At 40.7% G+C, this 23,027-nt stretch overlaps 1 protein-coding gene across 2 annotated transcripts; it reads right to left on the bottom strand.

The window, feature by feature from the left end:
- Nucleotides 1–269: 269 nt before the first annotated feature.
- Nucleotides 270–22,867, bottom strand: LOC121283218 (BTB/POZ domain-containing adapter for CUL3-mediated RhoA degradation protein 2). Of its 2 annotated transcripts, XM_041197514.1 has the most exons (8): nucleotides 22,791–22,862; nucleotides 16,714–16,820; nucleotides 13,130–13,475; nucleotides 9,538–9,707; nucleotides 6,487–6,576; nucleotides 6,320–6,372; nucleotides 4,878–5,073; nucleotides 270–4,255 (listed from the first exon to the last, which is right to left on the bottom strand). In XM_041197514.1, the coding sequence occupies exons 3-8, from the start codon at nucleotides 13,341–13,343 to the stop codon at nucleotides 4,019–4,021; spliced, it is 960 nt and encodes a 319-aa protein (XP_041053448.1). In that variant the 5' UTR covers nucleotides 13,344–13,475; nucleotides 16,714–16,820; nucleotides 22,791–22,862; the 3' UTR covers nucleotides 270–4,018. The 2 variants fall into 2 exon arrangements, with proteins under 2 accessions (XP_041053448.1, XP_041053449.1); XM_041197515.1 differs by lacking the exon at nucleotides 16,714–16,820 and having other exon boundaries at nucleotides 22,791–22,867.
- Between the last annotated feature and the right edge of the window lie 160 nt (nucleotides 22,868–23,027).

Here is a 23,027-nt window from a genome sequence, read left to right as displayed (position 1 = left end):
GTTGAAACAAAATTTGAGGGCCATCTGATGGTCCAAAACCTGACTGAAATGCTCAGTTCTAACATTGGATGCCGATATATATTAGCATCCCTTGCTGTGAATTATTATACATACACATTATTTCCACATTCCTAAAGATCAAAGATGACTTTGATATTATTAGTTCATTGAATCGTCAATTAAGCTGATAACATTGAAGTGTGGACTCTTGAAATTTACAGGAAAGCTACAGATCACCATCACAATTGTGACTAAAAGACAGACCATGCTTAACGAACACATTTTATTTTGAAGTTAGTAAATATTCCATAATTTTAGTACAGTATTTCAAAGGAGCAATGCTCTGTCCTCTGAACAGGTTACACTTCTAGAAAGTCATTCCTTACAAGTAGTGCTACTACAATTTATTTCAAATATGTGCGATACAGCAACTTCGTGGGGAAAAAAATCCATCACAGTGTCAAAAATTCTGAGCAGTTTTGTTTACAGATAGTGGTTTCGCAGGTGAGTATTCCAGTGTTAGGTAACCAACTGGGCTCTCTAAGCTTGTCAGCAATAAGAATTAAACCAACTATTTCACAGCTTAATTGCAATATTTGACATTACAACATTATCCACAGTTACAAGCAGCACTTCAATCACTGCAGTATTTATGCGGCTTTTGTAGCTTTTTGCAAATTGGCTCATGAATAAAAACAAATTTGATTGTAAGTAGACATGTCTATATACTTGTGACCAAATTGTGAAAAAATGGAATTCAATATTAGGATTGTTCAAACAAAATAGATTTCCCTTTTCTTCAATTACTTCTATTTTATCTTTCATGTCAATCTTTGGTGTAGCCTCAATAATTACTGCAGAATTGGTGTTTAGTTTCGCAACATGTACCTTCTTAAGCTGCAACTGTGAAATGCAGGGACATTTCACCTCCTGGAGCAGTGAGCTGCAGAGGTTAGAGATCAATTACATCACGAGAGAATCTGGACTTATTTATTGGATGGTGAGACACCTAACTTTCTATATTCTGATTAGCAGAAGACCAAAATGTAAACTTGTGAAACCAGTTTAGAAAAAAAAAATGATATAATGCTAAACTGCTCATCGTTGAAGCGGAGGAAAATCACCTTAAAGGAAATGTTTACGCCATGTGATTGTACATCATTGAAACACCCCAACAGCACTCATTTATTTACATTTGAAGTGGCAAAAAAAATTGGTGGTCAAACTGTTTAGAAGGTGCTTTGGCACAAGTGCCATTTTTGTGTTTTTGAGATGATTCCTTTATCTCTTACACAAGCAATTTTCATGAAAGAAGTGAAACACCTACAACTTTGGGCATTTTGCACCACTGTTCAACGCAGTGACTTACTAAGCTTATAGATTAACTAGCAAAGAGTCAACACAATATCCATCAGATATGATGGTTGGCAGTAAAGCCCATTCTCAGCTTTAAATATAAAAAGTATAGCTGTTCAAACAGTATTGAGATGACAAAGAAGTTGTCACTGGCCTAGAAACTCAATAGCTGTAAAATGTGTGCCTAATAGTTCAAAATAGCAGGGGCTATACATGCATTCTCTCTGCCAAAATTGCACCACCACATTAACATTATATAACATTAGTTATGGGTGGTCAGTATACATCGTGGACACACGTGAAAACTGGTGTTAGACCCATTGATTTTTGACTGACTGTAGTTGTTCAGGTGCTTAATAGGCAAACCAGTGACCCTTAAAAGGGACTACCACTCAATGGTCTTTTTTTTTAAATAAAAAGAACATGCCCTGTGGAGCAAGAGCGCTCCATCTACCCTGCATTAAAATCATGTGCATCTGTCAATCATTGCTCATGCCCACTCCCCCCCTTCCTCAAGTTCTGTTATCTCGGAGAGAACCTCTAAGAACATAACAAGCAACCACCCTCAACTATCTTAATAAGGGCAGTGGAGCAACTTGCAGTGGTCCTGCCGATAGGACACTGTGCATCTCCCTGATTCAATTGTGAGCCAATTTCTAGGCCATTATGTCTAAGTCACATGAAGATGATTCCCCTTGTTGGTATGTTTTCTTCTGACACAAAAATGGCAGACATTGAAAGGTGAAAGTGCATCCTACAAACAGTCCCTAGTGAAGCAGAAAGCCACACTGAGGGAGTGAAGGAGTAGGAAATGATGCCTTGCTCACCTGAAGAGAAAAGGAGCTTGACTCCAGGCTTGCTCCTTAACCTCTCATCAGCTTGAACTTTATTCAGTTCTGGTCAAATGCACTCCATAGTTGGCCAGCAGCTACTGTCATTCAGGGCAGGGGAAAGGGAAGGATGAATTACACTAATTATTTCACTCCTGACCTGAAAACAGCCATGGTGCAAGTCAGAATGGCACTTTCAGTCACAAAACCTCTCTGATTGAAAGTCAAACTTGAGCTACTCTCATAATAAAAACAGAAAATGCTGGAAAATCTCAGATCTGGCGGTTTCTGTGGAAAGAGAAACAGAGTTAGTGTTTTGAGTTCTTATGACTCTTCTTCAGAGCTGACTCAAGCGTTAACTGTTTTTCTCTCCACAGATGGAGCCAGACCTGAGTTTTTCCAGAATTTTCTGTTTTTATTTCAGGTTTCCAGCATCCACCAGTATTTTGCTTTTATATTTGAGCTACTCTCATGTTATTAATATACAACATTTTAAGAAAACATGAATTATGTTCAATTTGTTTCACAAACACAACTTAAAGTCAGTTTCGGCCAACAAATCACTATCCTGATCTAAACAGTGCAAAATAGTGTCAAATATACCATTCCAGGTTCAGACAAAGACGAGCAATGGCCAGGACACATACAAAAATAGAAATTTAACATTTTGGTCCAGTCAACATAATTTTAACCTGCAAATCTGATTCCATTATTTTAAAGGAATAAGAAAATATGTATCATCATCCCATACTGCCAATGCTGCATATTAAAAAAAATTCCCTTGCGAGGTTCCATTAAAAACACACCATGTAAAATATATATTCCATCATGCACAATAAGAACCAAGTGCCACATACTGTATGAAGGAGCTGGGAGTTATGGTTCATTAAGACTTGTAACAAAGATGGGATGTATTAAAGCACTGGGATTTTGGATAGATTATTAACAGGCCTCAGCCCCAAAGACTGTACAATACACCAGCTTACAATTACTGTTAGGTATCTGGAATGCTAAGGTGCCGAGGTAATTGACTTGGAAGAATATTTTTGGGAGAGATGGGGTAATGAAATGAAAACTGCCCTATTGTTTCCTCCTGCACCCCCAAAACATTGAATACATGAATGAATGACTAAAAATACTCTGATGAACCGATAGGTGTAAACTAAGGCACACTCAATGGTTCAGGAAGTATGATATTGATCCATATAGAAACAGGCGCAAAACAAGTATGAAAATAGCGGACACTCAGGCTTAGATACTGACTTGTACTTCTGATATTTGAGGGTAGAATCCCTGTATTAACCCCCAAAGCCATAAAGTAACAGTGGCAAAAAAGGTAGAGAGAGACACTTGATCTCAAGCCTCCATGGTCTGAACTAGAAGCCACACAGCAATAATGTGGGAATGGCTCACTGTGACTCCCCCCTCCCTCTGTGGGAAGTGCATGGCCACAGCACAATGTCAATTCAATGGCACTGGCATCAAACTTCATCTCCACTGCCTTTTGGTAGCCACAGTTGCATCAAATTGGATTTCAGATTTCTGAAACCATGCTAAAGATCAGTAGAAAGACAATCTATGATGGAGTTAAGGCAAATTCATTCACAACTTTTAGCAAGTATTTCAGCTCTACTTATAAGGCTTTTTCAGGAAACTGAAAATCAATATTATAACAAATTAAAGAAAATTAACCTCAAAAGCACACAGGTTTTTTTTTTCTACAAGTCAGTTGTCTTCATATCTCATGATAATGCTTATGTTGATGACCATTAGTAGATAAAAAGTGTTTTAAAATGTAAATACTGTTCACATGTAACAATCTGGTTGTGGTTTTAGTCTCTGTAGGCAGCTTGGTGTCCAAGAGGTCTGTCATCATAAGAGCTGTATCTTTTCACATGTATTCTACGCACTCGATCTCGAACTTCCAATGCCTCTTCATCTTCACTGTGCGATCCCTGACCAGATGTTCGACTAGTAGCCTCCAACAACAAGTTATCGGGTACACGTGGCGTTTCATAAAGCAAGACATTTAATGTCTCTTCATAAATTCGCGCTTCTGGAAATTCAACCTATAAAATTAGAAGAAAATTTAGACAATTGAAGTTGCAAGGTACCGGATGGTGAATTTGACACATTTTCACATGTATAAATTTTCTTTCGTGCTTATGAGGAACAAGGTGAGGCACCCCAAATTAATCTCATTCAGAACACTCCATCAGTGGAAAGGAGACTTCCATATTAGTTGCTTGACCTGGAGTTGGACCCAGGCATCAGAGGTGAAAGGACAGTGCCTGAATGCTTTGCGATACCTTGATCCTTTTAATTTATCTCCATCATATACCAACCCAAAGGTAACATAAGACAAGGGGAAAGACTAAAATTCTGCTCCCAAGCCTCAAAATACAATTAGTTAGGTCAGTCTCTTGGGGATGTCCAAGAGTATCCTCTTAAGGTAATTTGCTATTTATTTTTTCTCTCCTTCCCTGCACACAGGAAAGTGTCAACTCCATGGAAAGAAGTCCTTTGGTTTCCATTGTGTACAAGAGAAAGGACTTGCCAAATTCCCAGTATAGCGTGTTGAAATATTACTGAGCATAGCTTGAAAATAACATTGTATCAGGACAAAAAAATCTATTTATTTTAATCAAGCATCGCTAAAGGTATTCTAGTACTGTATCAGTTTAGTTATACCTTAGTTTGTTTTTTTTCTGTTGCATACACGATTGAAGTACAGCAAACCTCAGCAAGCTTGCGGCCCTGCCCATAAAATGACCAGCAGCAGATCTCATCTCCCAAGACGTCCTTCATAAAAAGCACTCTTCCGTTAAATCGCAGGGATAGCTTGTCGAACAGTTCGATGTTCTTCAACAAATTGTCATCAGAGTTGCTGACAAAACAGAGTGATCAGTATTAAATATCTGCTGCTAGCAGTAGTGCAGAAACACTGATGCAGTTGTGAAAGATTTTGTTATGGTAGCAATTTCAAGATTTTTGCAGGCTTTCTTGGATGGTACTTTCATTGTTACAATAACCCAAGTGAGTCTATTTTTGCAGCCATTTCAGATGCTAAACCTCCTCTTGTGAACGTGTTTTTAAATTTCAAAATTTGTTTTTGTTCAAAATGAAGAAACTATAAATTCACCACGTACGTGATTATAATCTATTTATACTTTTTTATGTTCAGTTTTAGAGACAGAAACATCAGGACTTTTCAAAATGTAGTTGCATGCTGGGCATGTTCAAATACAACAGAAGGCTGTGCAAGACTTTTATTCTGTGGGTTGCTTGGGTGCATACCACAAAGCCTCGTGGGCCACATATAAAGTTCAAATCAATATTCCAATCAGCTTGGATACATCTCAAGCTGTGAATACAAATAGATCTGTTCTGATTTAGGATTTACTCACCAATGAGGCAACAGCACTAAGAACAGTCCTTCTCAGACCTGCAGGCCCATAAGATTCAAACAGAAAAGAATGAAAAGAAATGTAAATGTCCAGGGCTACAGGCTTCATGTAGCCTACAGACCATTGTTTGGACATCCTTCTATTAAAGGGAATGACTTCTTTTCATCCTACTTATGTTTCTTTCACACACGAGAAAAGGGAGTTAGGGAAAATATCATGACTATGGTGCAGTTATTTGATTTTGACAATAGTGTATGTTCCGGTGTCTTTTACTAAGTCATATGAGTTCATTCTTATACTGATATTTGTGTCCACATAAGGCAAGAAATAATTTCTAAATATTTAGTTTTGGAACCAAACATCAAAGCCCACTGCCATACGGCTTATGCTGGCAGGTAAAGTGCATCACAGATAGTCACTAGCGAGAAGGGTGCTGAAGCAGCAGCAGCCTATTGAAAAGCTGTTCTGCTCACTTTCAAAGTTGTTAATTTAATTTTCAAAGCAGGTAAATCTTAATGAACATACTAAACCTATCAGAGAATCTCCTTGCTTGACCCAACACCCTTCCCAACCATTTCCCCCACCTTTTTATCAAGCACTCCTGAAAACTGCATTGCATGTGCTCTGGATATGATTCAAAATCTATAATTTAAAAATTCCGTAAGTTGGTAAGGCTACATAAATCAAACATGGAAGAGCCCACGTGAATTAGAAGCAGCATCGTACCTAGTATAGGAATATTTATTGTTGCTTCTGTTATGTAGCAGCTTCACAACTGGCTGTTGGTAAAAAAAAATAAAGGCAGTTAGCTTTTACTAAGTAGTATGGAGTATGAAGTAGTAAGTCTGAGAAGAGTTCTTCTATTATGAAAAAAAACACAAGAATCTTGTGACCTTAGCGCATGTTTCAATTAGTCGTTCTTCCTCCTTAGGCGAGGTGATCATGGGGATAGTGCACGCAACTTCACAGCATTCATTCTTTTCCTAAAGAAAATCAAATTATAAACACAGATGAAAAGAAGTCACCAAGGAATGGAAACAAATAAACATTTCTTCACACAACTGTATTTTAGAAACAGCTGAGGATGACATGCGGTTACTATGGTGACCACAACTTAAACTTTCACCGAGTATTGTAAATGTAGAAAATATTTCTGCTGCACAAAAGAGACAGTGAAGGGAACTGTTGTGTTTTATTCCTGGCTCATGTGTAGTGCACCGCTCAGTATTTCACTGCCAGCAGGGTATGCCAGCTGCACAGCCTCATCAACTCGCTGCTTCCTCAACCATCACAGAAGAGAATTTTAATTATGTTACTTGAGGTTTTTCAGCAAAAGTTTATGAAAAACTTTAAAAACTCTTATCAGGCACTTTCTGCTACAATCTACAGGCTTGCATAACCAAGCATGCGGTCTTCCAATCACTGCTCGCTGTCTCACCGCTTCTCAGTTACTTTTTCTAACCTTGATTGTGTCCTGCACTGTGGATTTTCACCCCAACAGTAAAGTTTTTCAACTTTAAAAATAAATAGAATCGAGTTTTGTGCAGCTTCCCCAAAGCTGAATGAATGCATTCATAATTTTGTATTCTCTATCCCCTGAACATACGAACTAGGAGGAATAGGCCACTCGGCCCGAGCCTGCTCCACCATTTGATAAAATCATAGCCGATCTGACTATAACCTCAACTTCACATTCCCGCCTACCCCCAATAACCTTTTGCCTCCTTGCTTATCAAGAATCTATCTCCCTCTGCCTTAAAAATATTCAAAACTCTGCTTCCACTGCCTTTTGAAGAGTTCCAAAGGCTCACGGCACTCCGAAAAAAAATTTCTTCTCATCTCTATCTTAAATGAGTGATCCCTTATTTTTAAACAGTGACCCCTAGTTCTAGATTCTCCCACAACAGGAAACATCCTCTCCACATCCACCCTGTCAATACCCCTCAGGATCTTAAAGGTTTCAATCAAGTCGCCTCTTACTCTTCTAAACTCCAATAGATACAAGCCTAACCTGTCCAACCTTTCCTCATAAGACAATCCACCCAAACCTGTTATTAGTCTAGTAACCCTTCCCTGAGCTGCTTCTAATGCATTTATATCCTTCCTTAAATAAAACCAATACTGTACACAGTACTCCAGATGTGGTCGCACCAGTGCCCTGTACAACCGAAGCATAACCTCTCTACTTTTGTATTCAATTCCCTTCACAATAAACAATAATTTTTTTTAGCTTTCTTAATTACTTGCTATACCTGCATACTAGCCTTTTGTGATTCATGCACTAGGACACCCAGATCCCTCAATCTCACACAATTTGGATAATATGCTTATATTTTGTTCTTCCTACCAAAATGGACAATTCCACATTTGCCCATATGATACTCCATTTGGCAGATCTTTGCCCATTCACTTAACCCATGTCCCTTTGTAGCCTCATGTCCTCTTCACAACTTATCTTCCCACCTATCTTTGCGTCATCAGCAAATTTAGCAACTATATCTTCAGTCCCTTCATCCAAGTTATTTATATAAATTGTGAAAAGTTGAGGCCCTGATCCCTGTGGCACACCACTCATTACATCTCACCAACCAGAAAGAAACCCATTTATGCCTACTCTGTTTTCTGTGAGCTAGGCAATCTTATCCCTGCCAATAAGTTACCCCTTATACCATGAGCTTTTATTTTCAGCAATAACCTTGATGTGGCACCTTATCAAATGCCTTCTGGAAATCTAAGCACAGTACATCCACTGGTTCCCCTTTATCCACAGTACATGTAACTCCTTCAAGTCACTCCAAAGAACTCCAATAAGTCGGTTAAACATGATTCTCTTTCACTAAACCATGTTGACTCTGCCTACCAATGACAGATGATAAGCTAACTGGCCTGTAGTTTCTTGCTTTCTCTGTCCATCTTCCTTCTTGAATAAAGCAGTTACATTTGCTATTTTCCAATCTATTGCAACCTTCCCTGAATCTAGGGAAGTTTGGGAAATTAAAACCAATGCCATCAATTATCTCACTAGGCATTTCTTTAAGACCCTAGGATGAAACCCATCAGGGCCCAGTAATTTGTCAGCCTGCAGTTCCAACAATTTACTCAATACCACTTCCCTGGTGATTGTAATTTTCCTGAGTTCCTCCTTCCCTTCTATTTCCTGATTTACAGCTATTTCTGGGAGATTATTTGTATCCTTTAAAGTGAAGACTGATGCAAAATACCTGTTAAGTTCATCTACCATCTCATTTTTTATTATTAATTCTCCACTCACTTTCTTTAGGGCCAACTTTCACTTTGTTAATGCTTTCCTTATTTAAATACCTATAGAAACTCTTACTATCCATTTTTAAATTTCTAGCTAGCTTTCTCTCGTACTCTGGAAATAAAAATCAGTTTAAAAAAATTTTAAACAAATCACTGTAGCATCCTATAACAAGGCAACTAGATATCACAATGAGTTAACATTCTGGTGTTTGCTTGTGGGCCCAGGGTTGAATGCAACCTCAAATGATGGCGTTGAAGTCTCCGTTCATTGTCTATCAGCTCTAGAAATTGAGAGCGAATTAAGCATAGCCACTTTTAACCCAGTTCCATCACTAAATTAGTGATCTAATTTGAGGTTTTTAGGATGGTGGAAGTGTGGCGCAAGAAAAACTCCCACTGAAGCAGTGAATATCCTCATAGTTTTTGAGGATATGTTCCATAATTCTGGCAGAGCTAGGAAGAGTTTTGCCTCATGCCTATACAATTTTACTGGGATTCAGTGCTTGTGCTGAAACTGGAGGATATGTTGAAGGTTTTGTGCCACAAGATATTTACTAAAAGAACAATTTTCTAATACCACATTTTACACTTATGTCCCACAATCAAACTAACACAGTTATATTTTTAGGAAAACTATTCTGTTGTGTAAAACAGTAAGACAGCACCTTCTTGTAAGTTACCTGCAAAGCAGTCTGACAGACATCCACTAGGCCCTGAATGAGGTAATATTTGGCTTCTGCCAACAGTTCCTTTATTTCCCGCCTACTCTTTGGAAGGATAATCGAGTCATCCCGCAGGTAGTTCAAAACGGTGCCAAAATGTTTGCCACAACGGTCGATAAGAATCCAACCTGTTTGGAAAAAATATCAAATATTTCACTGTAGAGGGGTGTGATTCAAAGCAAGGATACTTGACAACCAGAACCTAATTTCCTACAAAAAGGTAAAATCAAGGATCCTCAGTACTCCACCCCTAAATTACTTAAATGAACACAGGATATTGTGGATAAGGCAGCCATTTGGTTCATCAAATCCATCCAGGTAGAATCTGCTTGGTCACACATTATTAATTCAATTTTATTTACAGAAGGAAAGTTCTCCAAAGTTTCTTCCGATCCTTCAACCACAATCTGAGCAAACTTTCAGCATATCAAAGCTTAGAAACTAAATTATTCACCATTCTTCAGTGACAAAACATTGCTATGGTTCCACTATCATTTAATTATCTTCTATCCCTTAATAGCATCAGCCTGGGCTCAGTTGGCAGTACTCCCAAATCTGAAGGTTGTGGTTCAACCCAGACACCAGAATTTCAGGACTCAACCCAGGCTGACACTCCGATGCAGCACTTAGTAAATGCTCCCAAGATCCTTGGGATCAGCCATTGAACTGAGGCCTCAATGGTTTTGACGAACATCAAAAGATCTAGAACTATTCAAAGAGCAGTAAATATTTCTACAGTACCATAGCCAATATTCCTCCCTCAAGCAACATCAAAAACTTAATAACTGATGATTCATCTAGTTGTTGCTTTTGGGGTAATGCTGTGTGCAAAACACAAGAACACTAGAAAGAGGGGGAGTAGACCATATGACCCCTCAAGCCTGCTCTGTCATTCAATACAATCCTGGCTGATTCTCAGCCTCAACTCACTTTCTTGTCTGCTCATCATATCCCTTAATTCTCTGAGACAGCAAAAATCTGTCCACCTCAGTCTTAAACATATTCAATATGGAGCATCCACAATCCTCTGGGGTAGAGAATCCCAAAGATTCGCAAGCTTTTGAGTGAAGAAATTTCACCTCATTGCAGTCCTAAATGATTAGCCCCTCATCTTCAGACTGTGCCCCCGTGTTCTAGGCTCCCAGCTCTGTGTCTATACCGTCAAGCCCTTTCAGAATAATTTATGTTTCAATGAGATCACCTCTCCTTCTAAACTCCAGAGAGGTTAGGCCAAATTTACGCAGCAAACAGCTGCACTATTTGAATATACAGTAGTCACTGCATATTCACAAGATGCAACCTAACGCAAATTTAGCAGACTTGGTACAGTCACACTGACCGGGCTTTTCGCTGAAGCTATTCAGCACAACCAAATTATTTTCCACTTTTGCTAAAGGGCATCTTATCATATTTCCCATTCCAAATGCAAAATAATACATTTATCTACATTAAAACCCATTTTGTCCTTAATTGGTTCAGCTTTCAATAAGTTGCTATCGATCACCCCTACACTCACCACCTAGTCAAATCTTTTAACACTATAAAGAAGTGTCCTCCTTCGTATTGTTTGCTGATGTGTGAATTGTAAAACAACCAAGAATAAATCCTTCTGGAACTCCCTTAGTCACTGCCTGTCTCCCTTCCTCCACCCCAAGAAAGACACTTCCATTTCTGACCTTGTTTTCAATCTAGTTATCTAAATTACCACAAATTCTGTAAATGAACCATCAGCATTCCACGTGAAACTTCGTTGAATACTATCTGAAAATTCAAGTTCTTCATACCTGCTTTATTAATTTAGTTGACAGTCAAAAAATACACTATCATTTTATTAGATATTGCTTAAAACTGCATGGTAGTAAGTGATTTGTCGTGAACAAACTCAGTGCCCCTTCAATGCCTGTAGTGTCCTTTTGTTTTGATCGAATTGAAAGTGATGGGCATGGCAAGTGATTGGACATTTCCACCAAGGTAACAATTAAACTGTGAAACCTAGACAATTAAGTTATCTTTCATATTGAATATTAAAAATGTTATTTTTTATAAGACACTTTAATAGTTAAAAGTTACCATTGCTCCATGAGGCCAATGAGAACTTCGCTAGCTAGTTAAAACTACAATAAATAGCTGGTATTAAAGAAGATTAGATGCAAGATCTGAGTTTTTAAAACAAAAGAATTGACAATGTAGACAGAGAGGGGTGCTTTGTGAAACATTAGACAATAGAATTATAATCCAAAGGAAACCAGGAGTTAAAGATATTTTGAATAACTTTTATGCTCAAGTGTTCACCTGCAGGTACATAAGCTTGCTGTACCACCTGACTGATCTAGTGTGGCATCCTTTTAAAAAGTAACTGCAAAACAAAACTGGACTGGCTTTCAGTTCATTTACAATTTTCTTTTGGTGCGGGGGTGGGGGGGGGGGGGGGGGGGGGCGAAATCAGCAGATTAGATCCCAAAACTGGATGGCAAAAACTGTTTTTTAGTGTTCTAGTCTTTCCCCCAGGATCTCAAAATTGGAAGTTTGCCTTCCCTTCCTCCAAGAATCTCCAAGATTTTAACATCCAAGATTGACCCCAGTTGGTTTATCTTCTCTCTAAATTTGGAAGTGTTCTATCCTTTGGACTTTGATCCTTGAGCTAGATTTCTCAATTTAACAAAATTGTTTTGTTCCCATGCTCTTATTGTAGATCAGAAAGCTCTATTCCAGTGTGCACGGCAGACTGTAGAATTTGTATCATTTAATATTTGTTATATCATAATGCAAACTTACAAAGACTGCAGGTAACAACAGGAGAGTGCAACACTAACTGGTAGACTTGTAGGCACAATGAATCAATACCAATAATTTAGCTACTTTGTTTTGTAACTTTCCTCGCTTGCCATGCTCTACAGAGCTCATCACCAAAGCATAATTTTTCAGAGGCAAACAACCCCAGGCAAAAATTATCCCATTAAAACAGCATGATACTAGTTTGAAACATGTGACCTGCTATTCCCAGTGATTATTAAAACATAGGCATTTTTCTTGCTGTCTTTACTGGTTCTAGCTTAAGATATGATTTTCATTACACCCAGATGTGCCGGACAGTTCTAAACTTAAATCAATATCATAATTCAGTAATTGAAATAATTGCAGGTTACACTAAACAATTTTATTTGCGAAGTTATTTTACAATTAAGTTGAGAGCCCTACAGTTTTACCTTATAGCATATGCTGAACTCTCCTATAAAATCGGTGGTGAAAATTCATTTTACCAGTGTTAACTGGCCATGCCTGGACCCATCACCTCCATCAATTATTTCTAAAGAACTTCTGTTTGCCACACATCAGGCCTCAGGCATCACACTTATTATTTCTTTTCAATGATCTGACAGATTGCAAACAGTTGCAAATGCTGGAGGAGAAAAGCCAAACTGCCATTTTTCCACATTTCAGTGCTTTAATACATAACACTACCAGCCGTCACATCTTGTGGGATATGCATTTCAAAAACTAAAATAACTGTTTTGTTTACTTCTGGTACAACTAGTTAAATTATGTTCACCTTCTTTGTCAGTAAGCACTTCCATTCTTCCACTAAACATTGCCTTTAGCATGGTATCATGTCTGGTTAAAATCTGAACAGTGGTGTAGTACAGGGAGCCTCCAACATTTAATCGTATGTATTTGTTCCCCATGCTTCCTCCTTTAAAGCTGATAGCCTTAGGCTTGGCTCCAGAAGATGGGTACAATGATGTTAAGCAGGTGTCTCCAGACATGTCTCTCTGCAGATAAATGGTGACTCTGCACACAGTTGGCTTAAGCTGTCCCGCCGTGGTTGGTGTGTGCAAGCCAGACAAAAATGAGCCAAGATCAGGTCACGTTCACAAATGTTCATAACATCTGCACCACTAAAAACAAGGAAAATAATTGTTATACATGAAGGAACTACAAACAAACAGCACTTTGCATCCAATCTGAAAGTGCACTACATCACAGGATGGCTACACCAACATTTTACCTTCTCCGTGGGTATGAGCATGAGGGAAATGCCTAGTCCAGTGAATGTGCTTTATGAAATATTCACAATCCTAACCATAAAGCATAATCCAAAGGAGAAAGTGGGTAATTCAGCCCACAAATGACCATTATGAAACACCATTGACTCTCAATCCTGCTCCCAAATCTTTCACATTTCTTCAGTTAGAATTCTTCATTATTTAATATTAAACCTGGAATTTTAACTTCAGTTCCCCTTTTTGTCCAAAGGTGTAAAACCTTTGATGATACATTCAATAATTAAGCAATGAGTTCTTCTATGTGCAAAAGAACTGCTTCCACAAAGACACAGGGTATACAGCAATTCGGTGCCAAAAGGAAACAAGACATACAATTTTCAAAATTAAGTTTCACAATTTGAAAAAAATGACAAATTTTACATTTACGTACGAGCAAGGAGCAGGAGTAGACCTTTTGGACCCTCAAGTCTGCTCCAACATTCAATAAGGTCATGGCTGATCTGATAGTAACCTCAAATCTGCATCTTGCCTACCGCGATAACTTTCACCCCCTTGCTTACCAAGAATCTATCCACCTCTGCCTTAAAAACATTCAAAGCCTCTGCTTCCACTGCTTTTTCAGCAAGAGTTCCAAAGACTCACGCCCCACAGAAAAAACCACCTCATCTCCGTTTTAAATGGGCAACCCCTTGTTTATAAACTGTGGCCCCTGATTCTAGATCCTCCCAGAAGAGAAAACATCCTCTCCACATCCACCCTGTCAAGACCCCTCAGGGTCTTAAAGGTCTCATTCAAGTTGCCTCTTACTCTTCTAAACTCCAGCTGATACAAGCCTAACCTACCCAGCCTTTCCTCATAAGACAACCCACACATTCCAGATTAGTCTGGTAAACCTTCTCTCAACTGCTTCCAATGCATTTATATTTGAATGATGTTTTAATAAGGTGGTTACTAGGAAAATTGAGTTTCAAATTAAAGTTGCCATTGACATCAGCAAAGTGATGGAAAGTGTAATCGACAGTGCTATCAAGCAGCACTTACACAGTAATAATCTGCTCAATGATGCTGTTTTGGGTTTCCCAGGGCCACTCAGATCCTGACCTCATTACAGCTTTGGTCCAAACATGAACAAAAGAGCTGAACTCAAGAGGTGAGGTGAGAGTGACTGCACTTAGCATCAAGGCCGTATTTGAGTGTGTGTGGCATCAGGTACCCTAGCAAAACTGGGGTCAATGGGAATCGGGGAAAATTCTCCACTGGTTGGGAGTCATACCTAGCACAAAGCAAAATGATTCTGGTTGCTACAAGTCAATCATCTCAGCTTCAGGATATCACTGCAGGAGTTCCTCAGGGTAATGTCCTCAGCCCAATTATCCTCAGCTGCTTCATCAATGACCTTCCTTCCATAAGGTCAGAAGTGGGGATGTTCACTGATGATTGCACAATGTTCAGCACCATTCATGACTCCTCAGATACTGAAGCAGTCCATGTTCAAATGCAGCAAGACCTCAACAATATCCAGGATTGGGGTGACAAGTGGCAAGTAACATTTGTGCCATACAAGTGCCAGGCAAAGGCCATCTCCAACCAGAGAAAATCTATCCAGCTCACCATGACCTTTTCAAGGGGAACTAGGGATGGGCAATAAATGCTGGCCTAGCCACTGACGCCCACATCCCATGAATGAATAAAAAAAATGAACAGCGTCTGCATATGGATACCAGAGGGCTCCTTATTAGTCATGGAGAAAAAATGTTCCAGCAAGAGTTAAGGGGAGGGGATAAAGGGGATAAACAGAAGACTAATTCTTCTGTGAACTTCTCGTGCAACATAATGAATAATGGATGTTAAACGAATGGGTGAGTCAGACTGACAGCTCAGCAAGGTTTCTCAAGGTTGGAACAAATATATTTAATTCGCCTGATGACTGTCTCGTACACTCTTTGAAAAGTGAATGTTCAATTACACCCACATATCAGAAGCCTACCAAAGGTGCAAGTAGACGGGTGGAGTTTAAAAAATGTGTGGCAGAAAAAGGTAGCGATCACTGATCTAACAGATCACATTACCAAATGTAAATACAGTTCGAACCCCTGCACCTACTCCTTCACACAAACAAATATACTTTTCACATAAGTAATCGTACAGCAAAATATTAAGTCTCTTTTTAGCTCAGCTCTGTAAATCTGAAGTAAACAGATGCTGCAATGGCTCCAACCTTCAAATGAACAGAATTAGGTCCCATTAATACCATTTGGCAGAAACAAGGTGACTTGCTGAATTTTATAGAGTATAATGTAACATTGGATTAAAGCTCAAGGCAAGGTCCGACTCTTCACAACAGAAAATATTACAAAAAAAATGTGGTCTCAGTTTAATCAGCTGTCCGAATTTAAATTCAGTCACTATTGTCAAAGGAGCCTTAAGCTCCTACAACACAACTTCTAGAATTTAGAAGAATGATAGGTGATCTCATTGAAATATATAACATTTTTTAACAGGCTTGATAGGGTGGATGCTGGGCAGGTGCTTCCCCTGGATGGTGAGCTTAGAACAAGGGAGCATGGTCTCAAAATAAGGGGTCAGCCATTTGTGATAGGTAATGAGAAAATTTCTTCACCCATAGTGTTGTGGATCTTTTGAATTCTCTACCCCAGCAGGCTGTAAATGCTCAGTTGTTGAGTACACTCAAGAGAGAGATGGATAGATATTTGAATACTAAAGGAATTGAGGGATATGGGGATAGTGCAGGAATCTGGAATTGAGGTAGCTGATCAGCCATGATGATACTGAATAGTGGAGCAAATGCAAAGGACTGAATGGCCCACTCCTGCTCCAATATTTTATGTTATTATCTGACACTTCGTGGTCACGCAGTTTTTAAAAAAAATACATCATAAAGTTGCACGATGGACAATTAATTTATGGCATGCCATTCCCTACATCTAACTTCCTCTAGCTCTACAACTCCCACTACCACATCGCCATCCTTGGAACTCTTCATTATCATTGTGCCTCTTGTGCACCCCGTTCCCAACACACAACATTGCAAATTATGTTTGTAGTCAATCCGTCTCCATGTTCCCAAAGCCATTCATCTCCCCGCTTCCCTCCAATTCTTAAAACCCACCTCCTTCGCCAAGCTTGTGGTCACCTCTTCTAGCATCTCCCTCTACGGGCTGTGTTAATTTTTGTATGATTATGCATCTGTGCAGCACCTCAGGACAGGTTTCGATGCTAAAGACATTATATAAATAAGAGTTTAAATGCACAATAGGAATGAATCATGCAAGAGTAAATAGAAAGCAGCACACCTGTATCCTGCATTAAATTTCATGATGTTGATTATGCAGAAGGTAGTATGCAAATTGAGATTCAAAGTGAGAGTAAATATTTTACATTCTTGGCTCAGGCACTCTCTTAAATATTATTCCTGTATTCCTTAAAACATCAATCCACTCACTAAAAGAACTGTGTATTTTGAAATAGAATAAACACTCTGCAGACTTCCAAATTATCACATTAACATAGGGACAAGCTATAACTTCTCAAACTTCAGTCCAAAACTTGAGAACAAGAATACTTAATTTAGATGTAAATACTATCATTTGCAGTCATACTTTGGTGAGTCAGCAACAGTGAAGACACCAAATGCTTCATAGAATTATCGCAATGCATTGAAAGAGAAAACTGAAAGAGCAGGGTGTGGGACAAGTCAGCACAGGTATGATAAGCCAAATGGAATCCTTCTGCTCTGTAAAATTCTATGTTGTACTGTAGAGAGAAGTAGGAGTGTTTTAAAAAAAAGTCCATCATTGCAGAAATACATTCCAACATTGATTTTTCTTACAAAGCTATCTAAGGGAGTACTGCTGATGGCAAATATCAGAGCAACACGGCCACAAAGTGTCTCAACAGTAGCTTAAGTTCACTGCTGATAACAGATCTAAAATCATTGGAAATTCAGCTGACATGGGAATCTGAGCTGTACAGGATAGAAATAACACAGACAAAAAAGAAATGCCAAGCAATTCACTCGAGCAATCTCACCACTTGTTAATTTCCCACCTTAAACAGGCATTATTGTACACAAAATAAGAGCTGTTTATTTCTTTAAGGTCAATTTAGATCAGGAAGTTTACCTACTTGCTTTATAACATTAGCTTACATTTCCATCACATCTTTAACATAGTAAAATGTCTCAAGGCACTTTACGGGAGAGCTAACAATCAAAATTTGACACTAAGTCACATAAGCTTTTTAGGGCAGATGACCAAAAACATGGTCAAAATAGGAGGTTAAAAGAGAGAAGACGGAGTGAGGCAGAATGGCTTTAGGGGCAGATTGAGCATAGGGTCTTGGGCAGGCAAAGACACAGATATCAATGTTGGAGACATTAAGATCAGGGTAGCTTAAGAGGCCAATATTCGAGGAGCACAGATATCTGGGAGTGTTGTGGAGGTGGAGGAGATTGCACAGACAAGGAGGGGGCAAGGCCATGGAATGATCTCGAAACAAGGGTGAACATTTCAAAATTGGGAGCCAATATGGGTAGGTGAGCAGGGGTGACAGGGAACAGAGCTTGTTGCAAGTTAGAAGACACTCAGCAGAGTTTTGGACGACTTCCAGCTTACAAAAAATAAAACATGGGACGCTAGCCAGGAGTGCATTGGAATAGTTGTGTCTAGAGGTAACAAAGGCATGAACATGTTTCAGCAATTGAGCTCAGCCAGAGGCAGTCAGGTGATGTTACAGAAGTGGAAACGGTCAGCCTTAGTGATGGCACAGATGTGTGGTTTCTCATTTCGGAGTCAGAGATGACATCAAGGTTACAAAGTGAAAGAAAAACAGAAAATGCTGGAAAAGCTCAGTAGGTCTGACAGCATCTGTGGAGAGAGAAACAGAGTTGACGCTTCTTCAGAGCTAAAGAGAAGTAGAAATGTGATGAAATTTATACTGTTTCAGGCAGGGTGGAGCAGGTGAAACTGGATAGAAAGCCAGCTGTAGGTGGGAGCATAGAAGAGATTGACAAAGATGTCATGAACAAAAGGACAAAGAGAGTATTAATGGTCATAGTAAGGGCTAAAAAAGGTGCTGATAATGGCAAAGGTAAGAAAGCAGAATGTGATAATAGCTGAAGGGTAAGTACTCTGAAAACAACAAAATGTCAAGTAGCATGCGGTCCTTGTGGGGGGGTGGGGTAGTGGTGGGGAAAAAAGGATCGAAAATGGGATAAAAAGGGGAGATAAAAAAAGGGGATAAAACAATGACTAAATAAATAGAAGTAAAAGTTAAGTGGATAAAAAATAAAAATGAATTTTGAAAAAAGGGATTAAAAAGGGGTGAAGATAGAGGACAGAGTTCATGGTCAGAAGTTGTTGAACTTAATGTTAAGTCCGGATGGCTGTAAAGTGCCGAATTGGAAGTTGAGGTGCTGTTCCTCCAGTTTGCATTGGGCTTCACTGGAACACTGCAGCAGGCCAAGCATGAACATGTGGGCATGAAAGCAGGGTGGAGTGTTGAAATGGCAAGCAACAGGAAGGTCTGGGTCATGCTTGCGAACAGAACGAAGGTGTTCCGCAAACCGATCACCCAGTCTGTATTTGGTCTCTCCAATGCAGAGACTGCATTGGGAGCAGCGAATGCAGTAGGTCAAATTGAAGGAGGTGCAAGTAAAACTCTGCTTTACCTGAAAGGACTGTTTGGGCCCTTGAACAGTGAGGAGGAAAGGGGGCATGAATTGCATCGGAAGGTGGCATGGGACGGGGATGAGGCTGACATGTCTTCCTTAACCGAGGTTTCCCACCCACTGTGGTTGACTGGGCCCTCAACCATGTCCAGCCCATCTCCCGTGCCTTTGCCCTCATACCTTCTGGGAGGAGGACTCCCAGAACCATGATAGGGTACCGCTTGTCCTCACTTTTCACCCCACCAGCCTCCACATTTAAAAGGATCATCCTCCATCATTTCAGCCAACTCCAGCATAATGCCACCACCAAACATCTTCCCCTCCCTCCAACCCCTCCTCCTGTCAGCATTCCGGCCTTTCCTTCTGGGACACCCTGGTCCACTCCTCCATCAGCTCAGCCCCTTCCCATGCAATCGCAGAAGATGTAACACCTGCCCCATTACCTCCTCACTGTCCATGGGCTAAAACATTCCTTTACTTGCACCACCTTCAATTTGATCTACTGCATTCGCTGCTCCCAATGCAGTCTCCTCTACATTGGAGAGACCGCTTTGCAGAACACCTTCACTCTGTCCGCAAGCATGACCCAGACCTCCCTGTCGCTTGCCATTTCAACACCCCATCCTGCTCTCATGCCTGTCCTTGGACTGCTGCAATGTTCCAGTGAAGCTCAATGCAAACTGGAGGAAAAGCACCTCATCTTCTAACTAGGTACTTTACAGCCTTCCAGACTTAACATTGAGTTCAACAACTTCAGTCCATGAGTTTTCTCCTCTACCTTCCCCATTTTTTATCCATTCTTTCAAAACTCAGTTTTATTTTTGATCCACTTATTTTTATTTATTCTTTTATTCCCCCTTTTTAAATCCCATTTTCAATCCTTTTTTCCCCACCTCACATCCACAAGGGCTATCTGCTACTTGTTCATGTTGTTTTCAGAGTGCTTACCCTTCTTCTGCTATTATCACATTCTGCTTTCTTACCTTTGCCGCTATTAGGACCTTTTTTTAGCCCTTACCATTACCAATAACAATCCCTCTGTCCTTTTGTTCATGACATCTTTGTCACTCTCTCCTTTGTTCCCACCTATCACTGGCCTTCTATCCAGCTTCACCTGCTCCACCACCCCCCCCCCCCCCCTTAAACAGTATAAATTTCATTACATTTCTACTTCTCTTTGGCTCTGAAGAAGGGTCATATGGATTTGAAACTTCAGCTGTTTCTTCCTCCACAGATGCTGTCAGACCTAGAGTCATACAGCACAGAAACAGACCCTTTGGCCCATTGTCCGTGCTGGCCATCAAGTACATATCTATTCTAATCCCATTTTCCAGCACTTGGCCTGTAGCCCTATATGCTATGGCATTTCAAGTGCTCATCTAAATACTCCTCAAATGCTGTGAGGGTTCCTGCCTCTAGCACTCCCTCGGGCAGTGCATTCCAGATTCCAACTGCCCTCTAGGTGAAAAAAAATTTCAAGTCTCCTCTAAACCTCCTGCCCCTGACCTTAAATCTAAGCCCTCTGGTTATTGACACCTCTGCTAAGGGGAAAAGTTTCTTCCTATCTATGCCCCTCATAATTTTGTATACCTCTACCAGGTTCCCTCTCAGCCTTCTCTGCTCTAATGAAAACAACCCTAGCCTATCCAGTCTCACTTTATAGCTGAAACACTCCAGCCCATACAACATCCTGGTGAATCTCCTCTGCACCCTCTCCAGTGTAATCACATCCTTCCTACAGTATGGTGGCCAGACGTTTACACAGTACTCCAGCTGTGGCCTAACTAGCGTTTTATACAGCTCCAACATAACCTTCAGCTCTTAGATTCTATGCCTCGGCTAATAGAAGCAATATCCCATATACCTCTTCAACCACCTTATCTATCTGTGCTGCTGCCTTCAGGGATCTATGGACATGTACACCAAGGTTCCTCAGATCCTCTGTCCTTCCTAGGGTCCTACCATTTATTGTGTATTCCCTTGCCACGTTAGTTCCCCCAAAATGCATCACCTCACACTTCTCAGGGTTAAATTCCATTTGCCACTGTTCTGCCCATCCTACCAGCCCATCTATATCGTCCTCTAATCTAAGGCTTTCCTCCTCACTATTTACGACATGACCAATTTTCATGTCATCTGCGAACTTACTGATCAAACCTCCTATATTCACATCTAAATCATTAATGTACATTACAAACAGAAAGGGCCCCAGCACCGATCCCTGCAGTACACCATTTGTCACAAGCTTCCAATCGCAAAAACAACCTTTGATCATCACCCTCTGCCTCCTGCTACTAAGCCAATTTTCGATCCAAATTGCCCTGGATTCCATGGGCTTACCTCCTTGACCATTTGCCCATTTGGGACCTTGTCAAAAGCCTTACTAAAGTCTATGCAGACTACAATGAACTGCACTACCCTCATCTACACAACTAATCACCTCCTTGAAAAATGCAATCAAATTTGTTAGCCATGATCTCCCCGACAAAGTTATGCTGACTATCCCTGCCTCTCCAAATGGAGATTAATCCTGTTCCTCAGAATTTTTTCCAGTAGTTTCCCTACCACTGACGTTAGACTCACTGGCCCATAATTGCCCGGTTTATCCCTACTACCCTTCTTGAATAATGGTACCACATTCGCTGTCCTCCGGCAGCTCTCCCATGGCCAAGAAAAGGTTTGAAAATTAAGTGCCAGAGCCCTTGCAATCTCCTCCCTTGCCTCACACAGTAGCCTGGGATACATCTCATCTGGGCCTGGGGATTTACCCAATTTTAAGCCTGCTAAAACCATTAATATCTCCTCCCTTTCAATGCTAATTTGTTCACAGCACCCACCCCCCCTCCCTGATGTCTACACCTACATCGACCTGAGTTTTTCCAGCATTTTCTGTTTTTGTTTCAGATTTCCAGCACCCGCAGTTGTCGAGGTTACAAAGCATCTGGTTCAACCTGAGAGAGAGCTGCTGAGCAGAGGGATGGGATGGAATCGGGGGGGGGGGGGGGGGCGGGGGGCAGAGGGCACAGGGACTGAAGGCAATAGGCTTTGGTTTTCTCAAAACTGGAGAAAATTTCATTTCATCGAGTACCAACAGTCTTGGCAATCCAGAAACAGTGGAGGGGGGTCAGAAGAGGCGGTGAGGGAGAGCTGGCTGAAGCCGCTCCAGCCTCGGAAATATCTATATCCACCCTAAGCTCACTAACCACTGTCCTTTCCCAATTAAATTACACCCTTGGAAGGGTTTGAGGGAGTTCCACCATCTCCAATATTTTCTTCCAGCTGCCGTGGAGAACGTTGACTTGCTTCCATTGAGAGATGCACGGCCCCTGACTTCTCCATCGCTTTGCCGCCCCGCGCTCACTTCATTTTGCGACGCTTCACCCCCACAACCGCGCTTTCCGCCCCCCCCCCTCCCCCTCAGTAGGGCAGCTAACCAGTTTGCTTATTCATTTATTTATTCAGTCATTCGCCTCCGCACCCCCACCTCGACTACCCGGTTCCCGAAGCGGGCCCAGTACCTGCAAAAGTTGCCGTGCCGACCTTCCACACCACCTCTCCTCCCCTTTCTCTCCGTCTTCACTTCCGGCTCAACAGGCTCACCGGAAGTGACGTCAACACCGCCGCGAACTCCCGACGGCTCTCGCCAGTTGAGTGCGCACGCGTCTCCCACCAGTTTTCTGCTCACCGTTCTCTCCCGTTACATGGTACTGCTCAAGCGCAAACAATTCCCCGCCCCCGCGCCGTGTGGGAAATTG

This window comes from Carcharodon carcharias, chromosome 10 (genome assembly GCF_017639515.1).
Source record: "Carcharodon carcharias isolate sCarCar2 chromosome 10, sCarCar2.pri, whole genome shotgun sequence".
In the NCBI taxonomy this organism is placed as follows: domain Eukaryota; kingdom Metazoa; phylum Chordata; class Chondrichthyes; order Lamniformes; family Lamnidae; genus Carcharodon; species Carcharodon carcharias.
The sequence above is the reverse complement of the archived record's forward strand: the minus strand, read 5'-3'. Positions and strand labels throughout refer to the sequence as shown.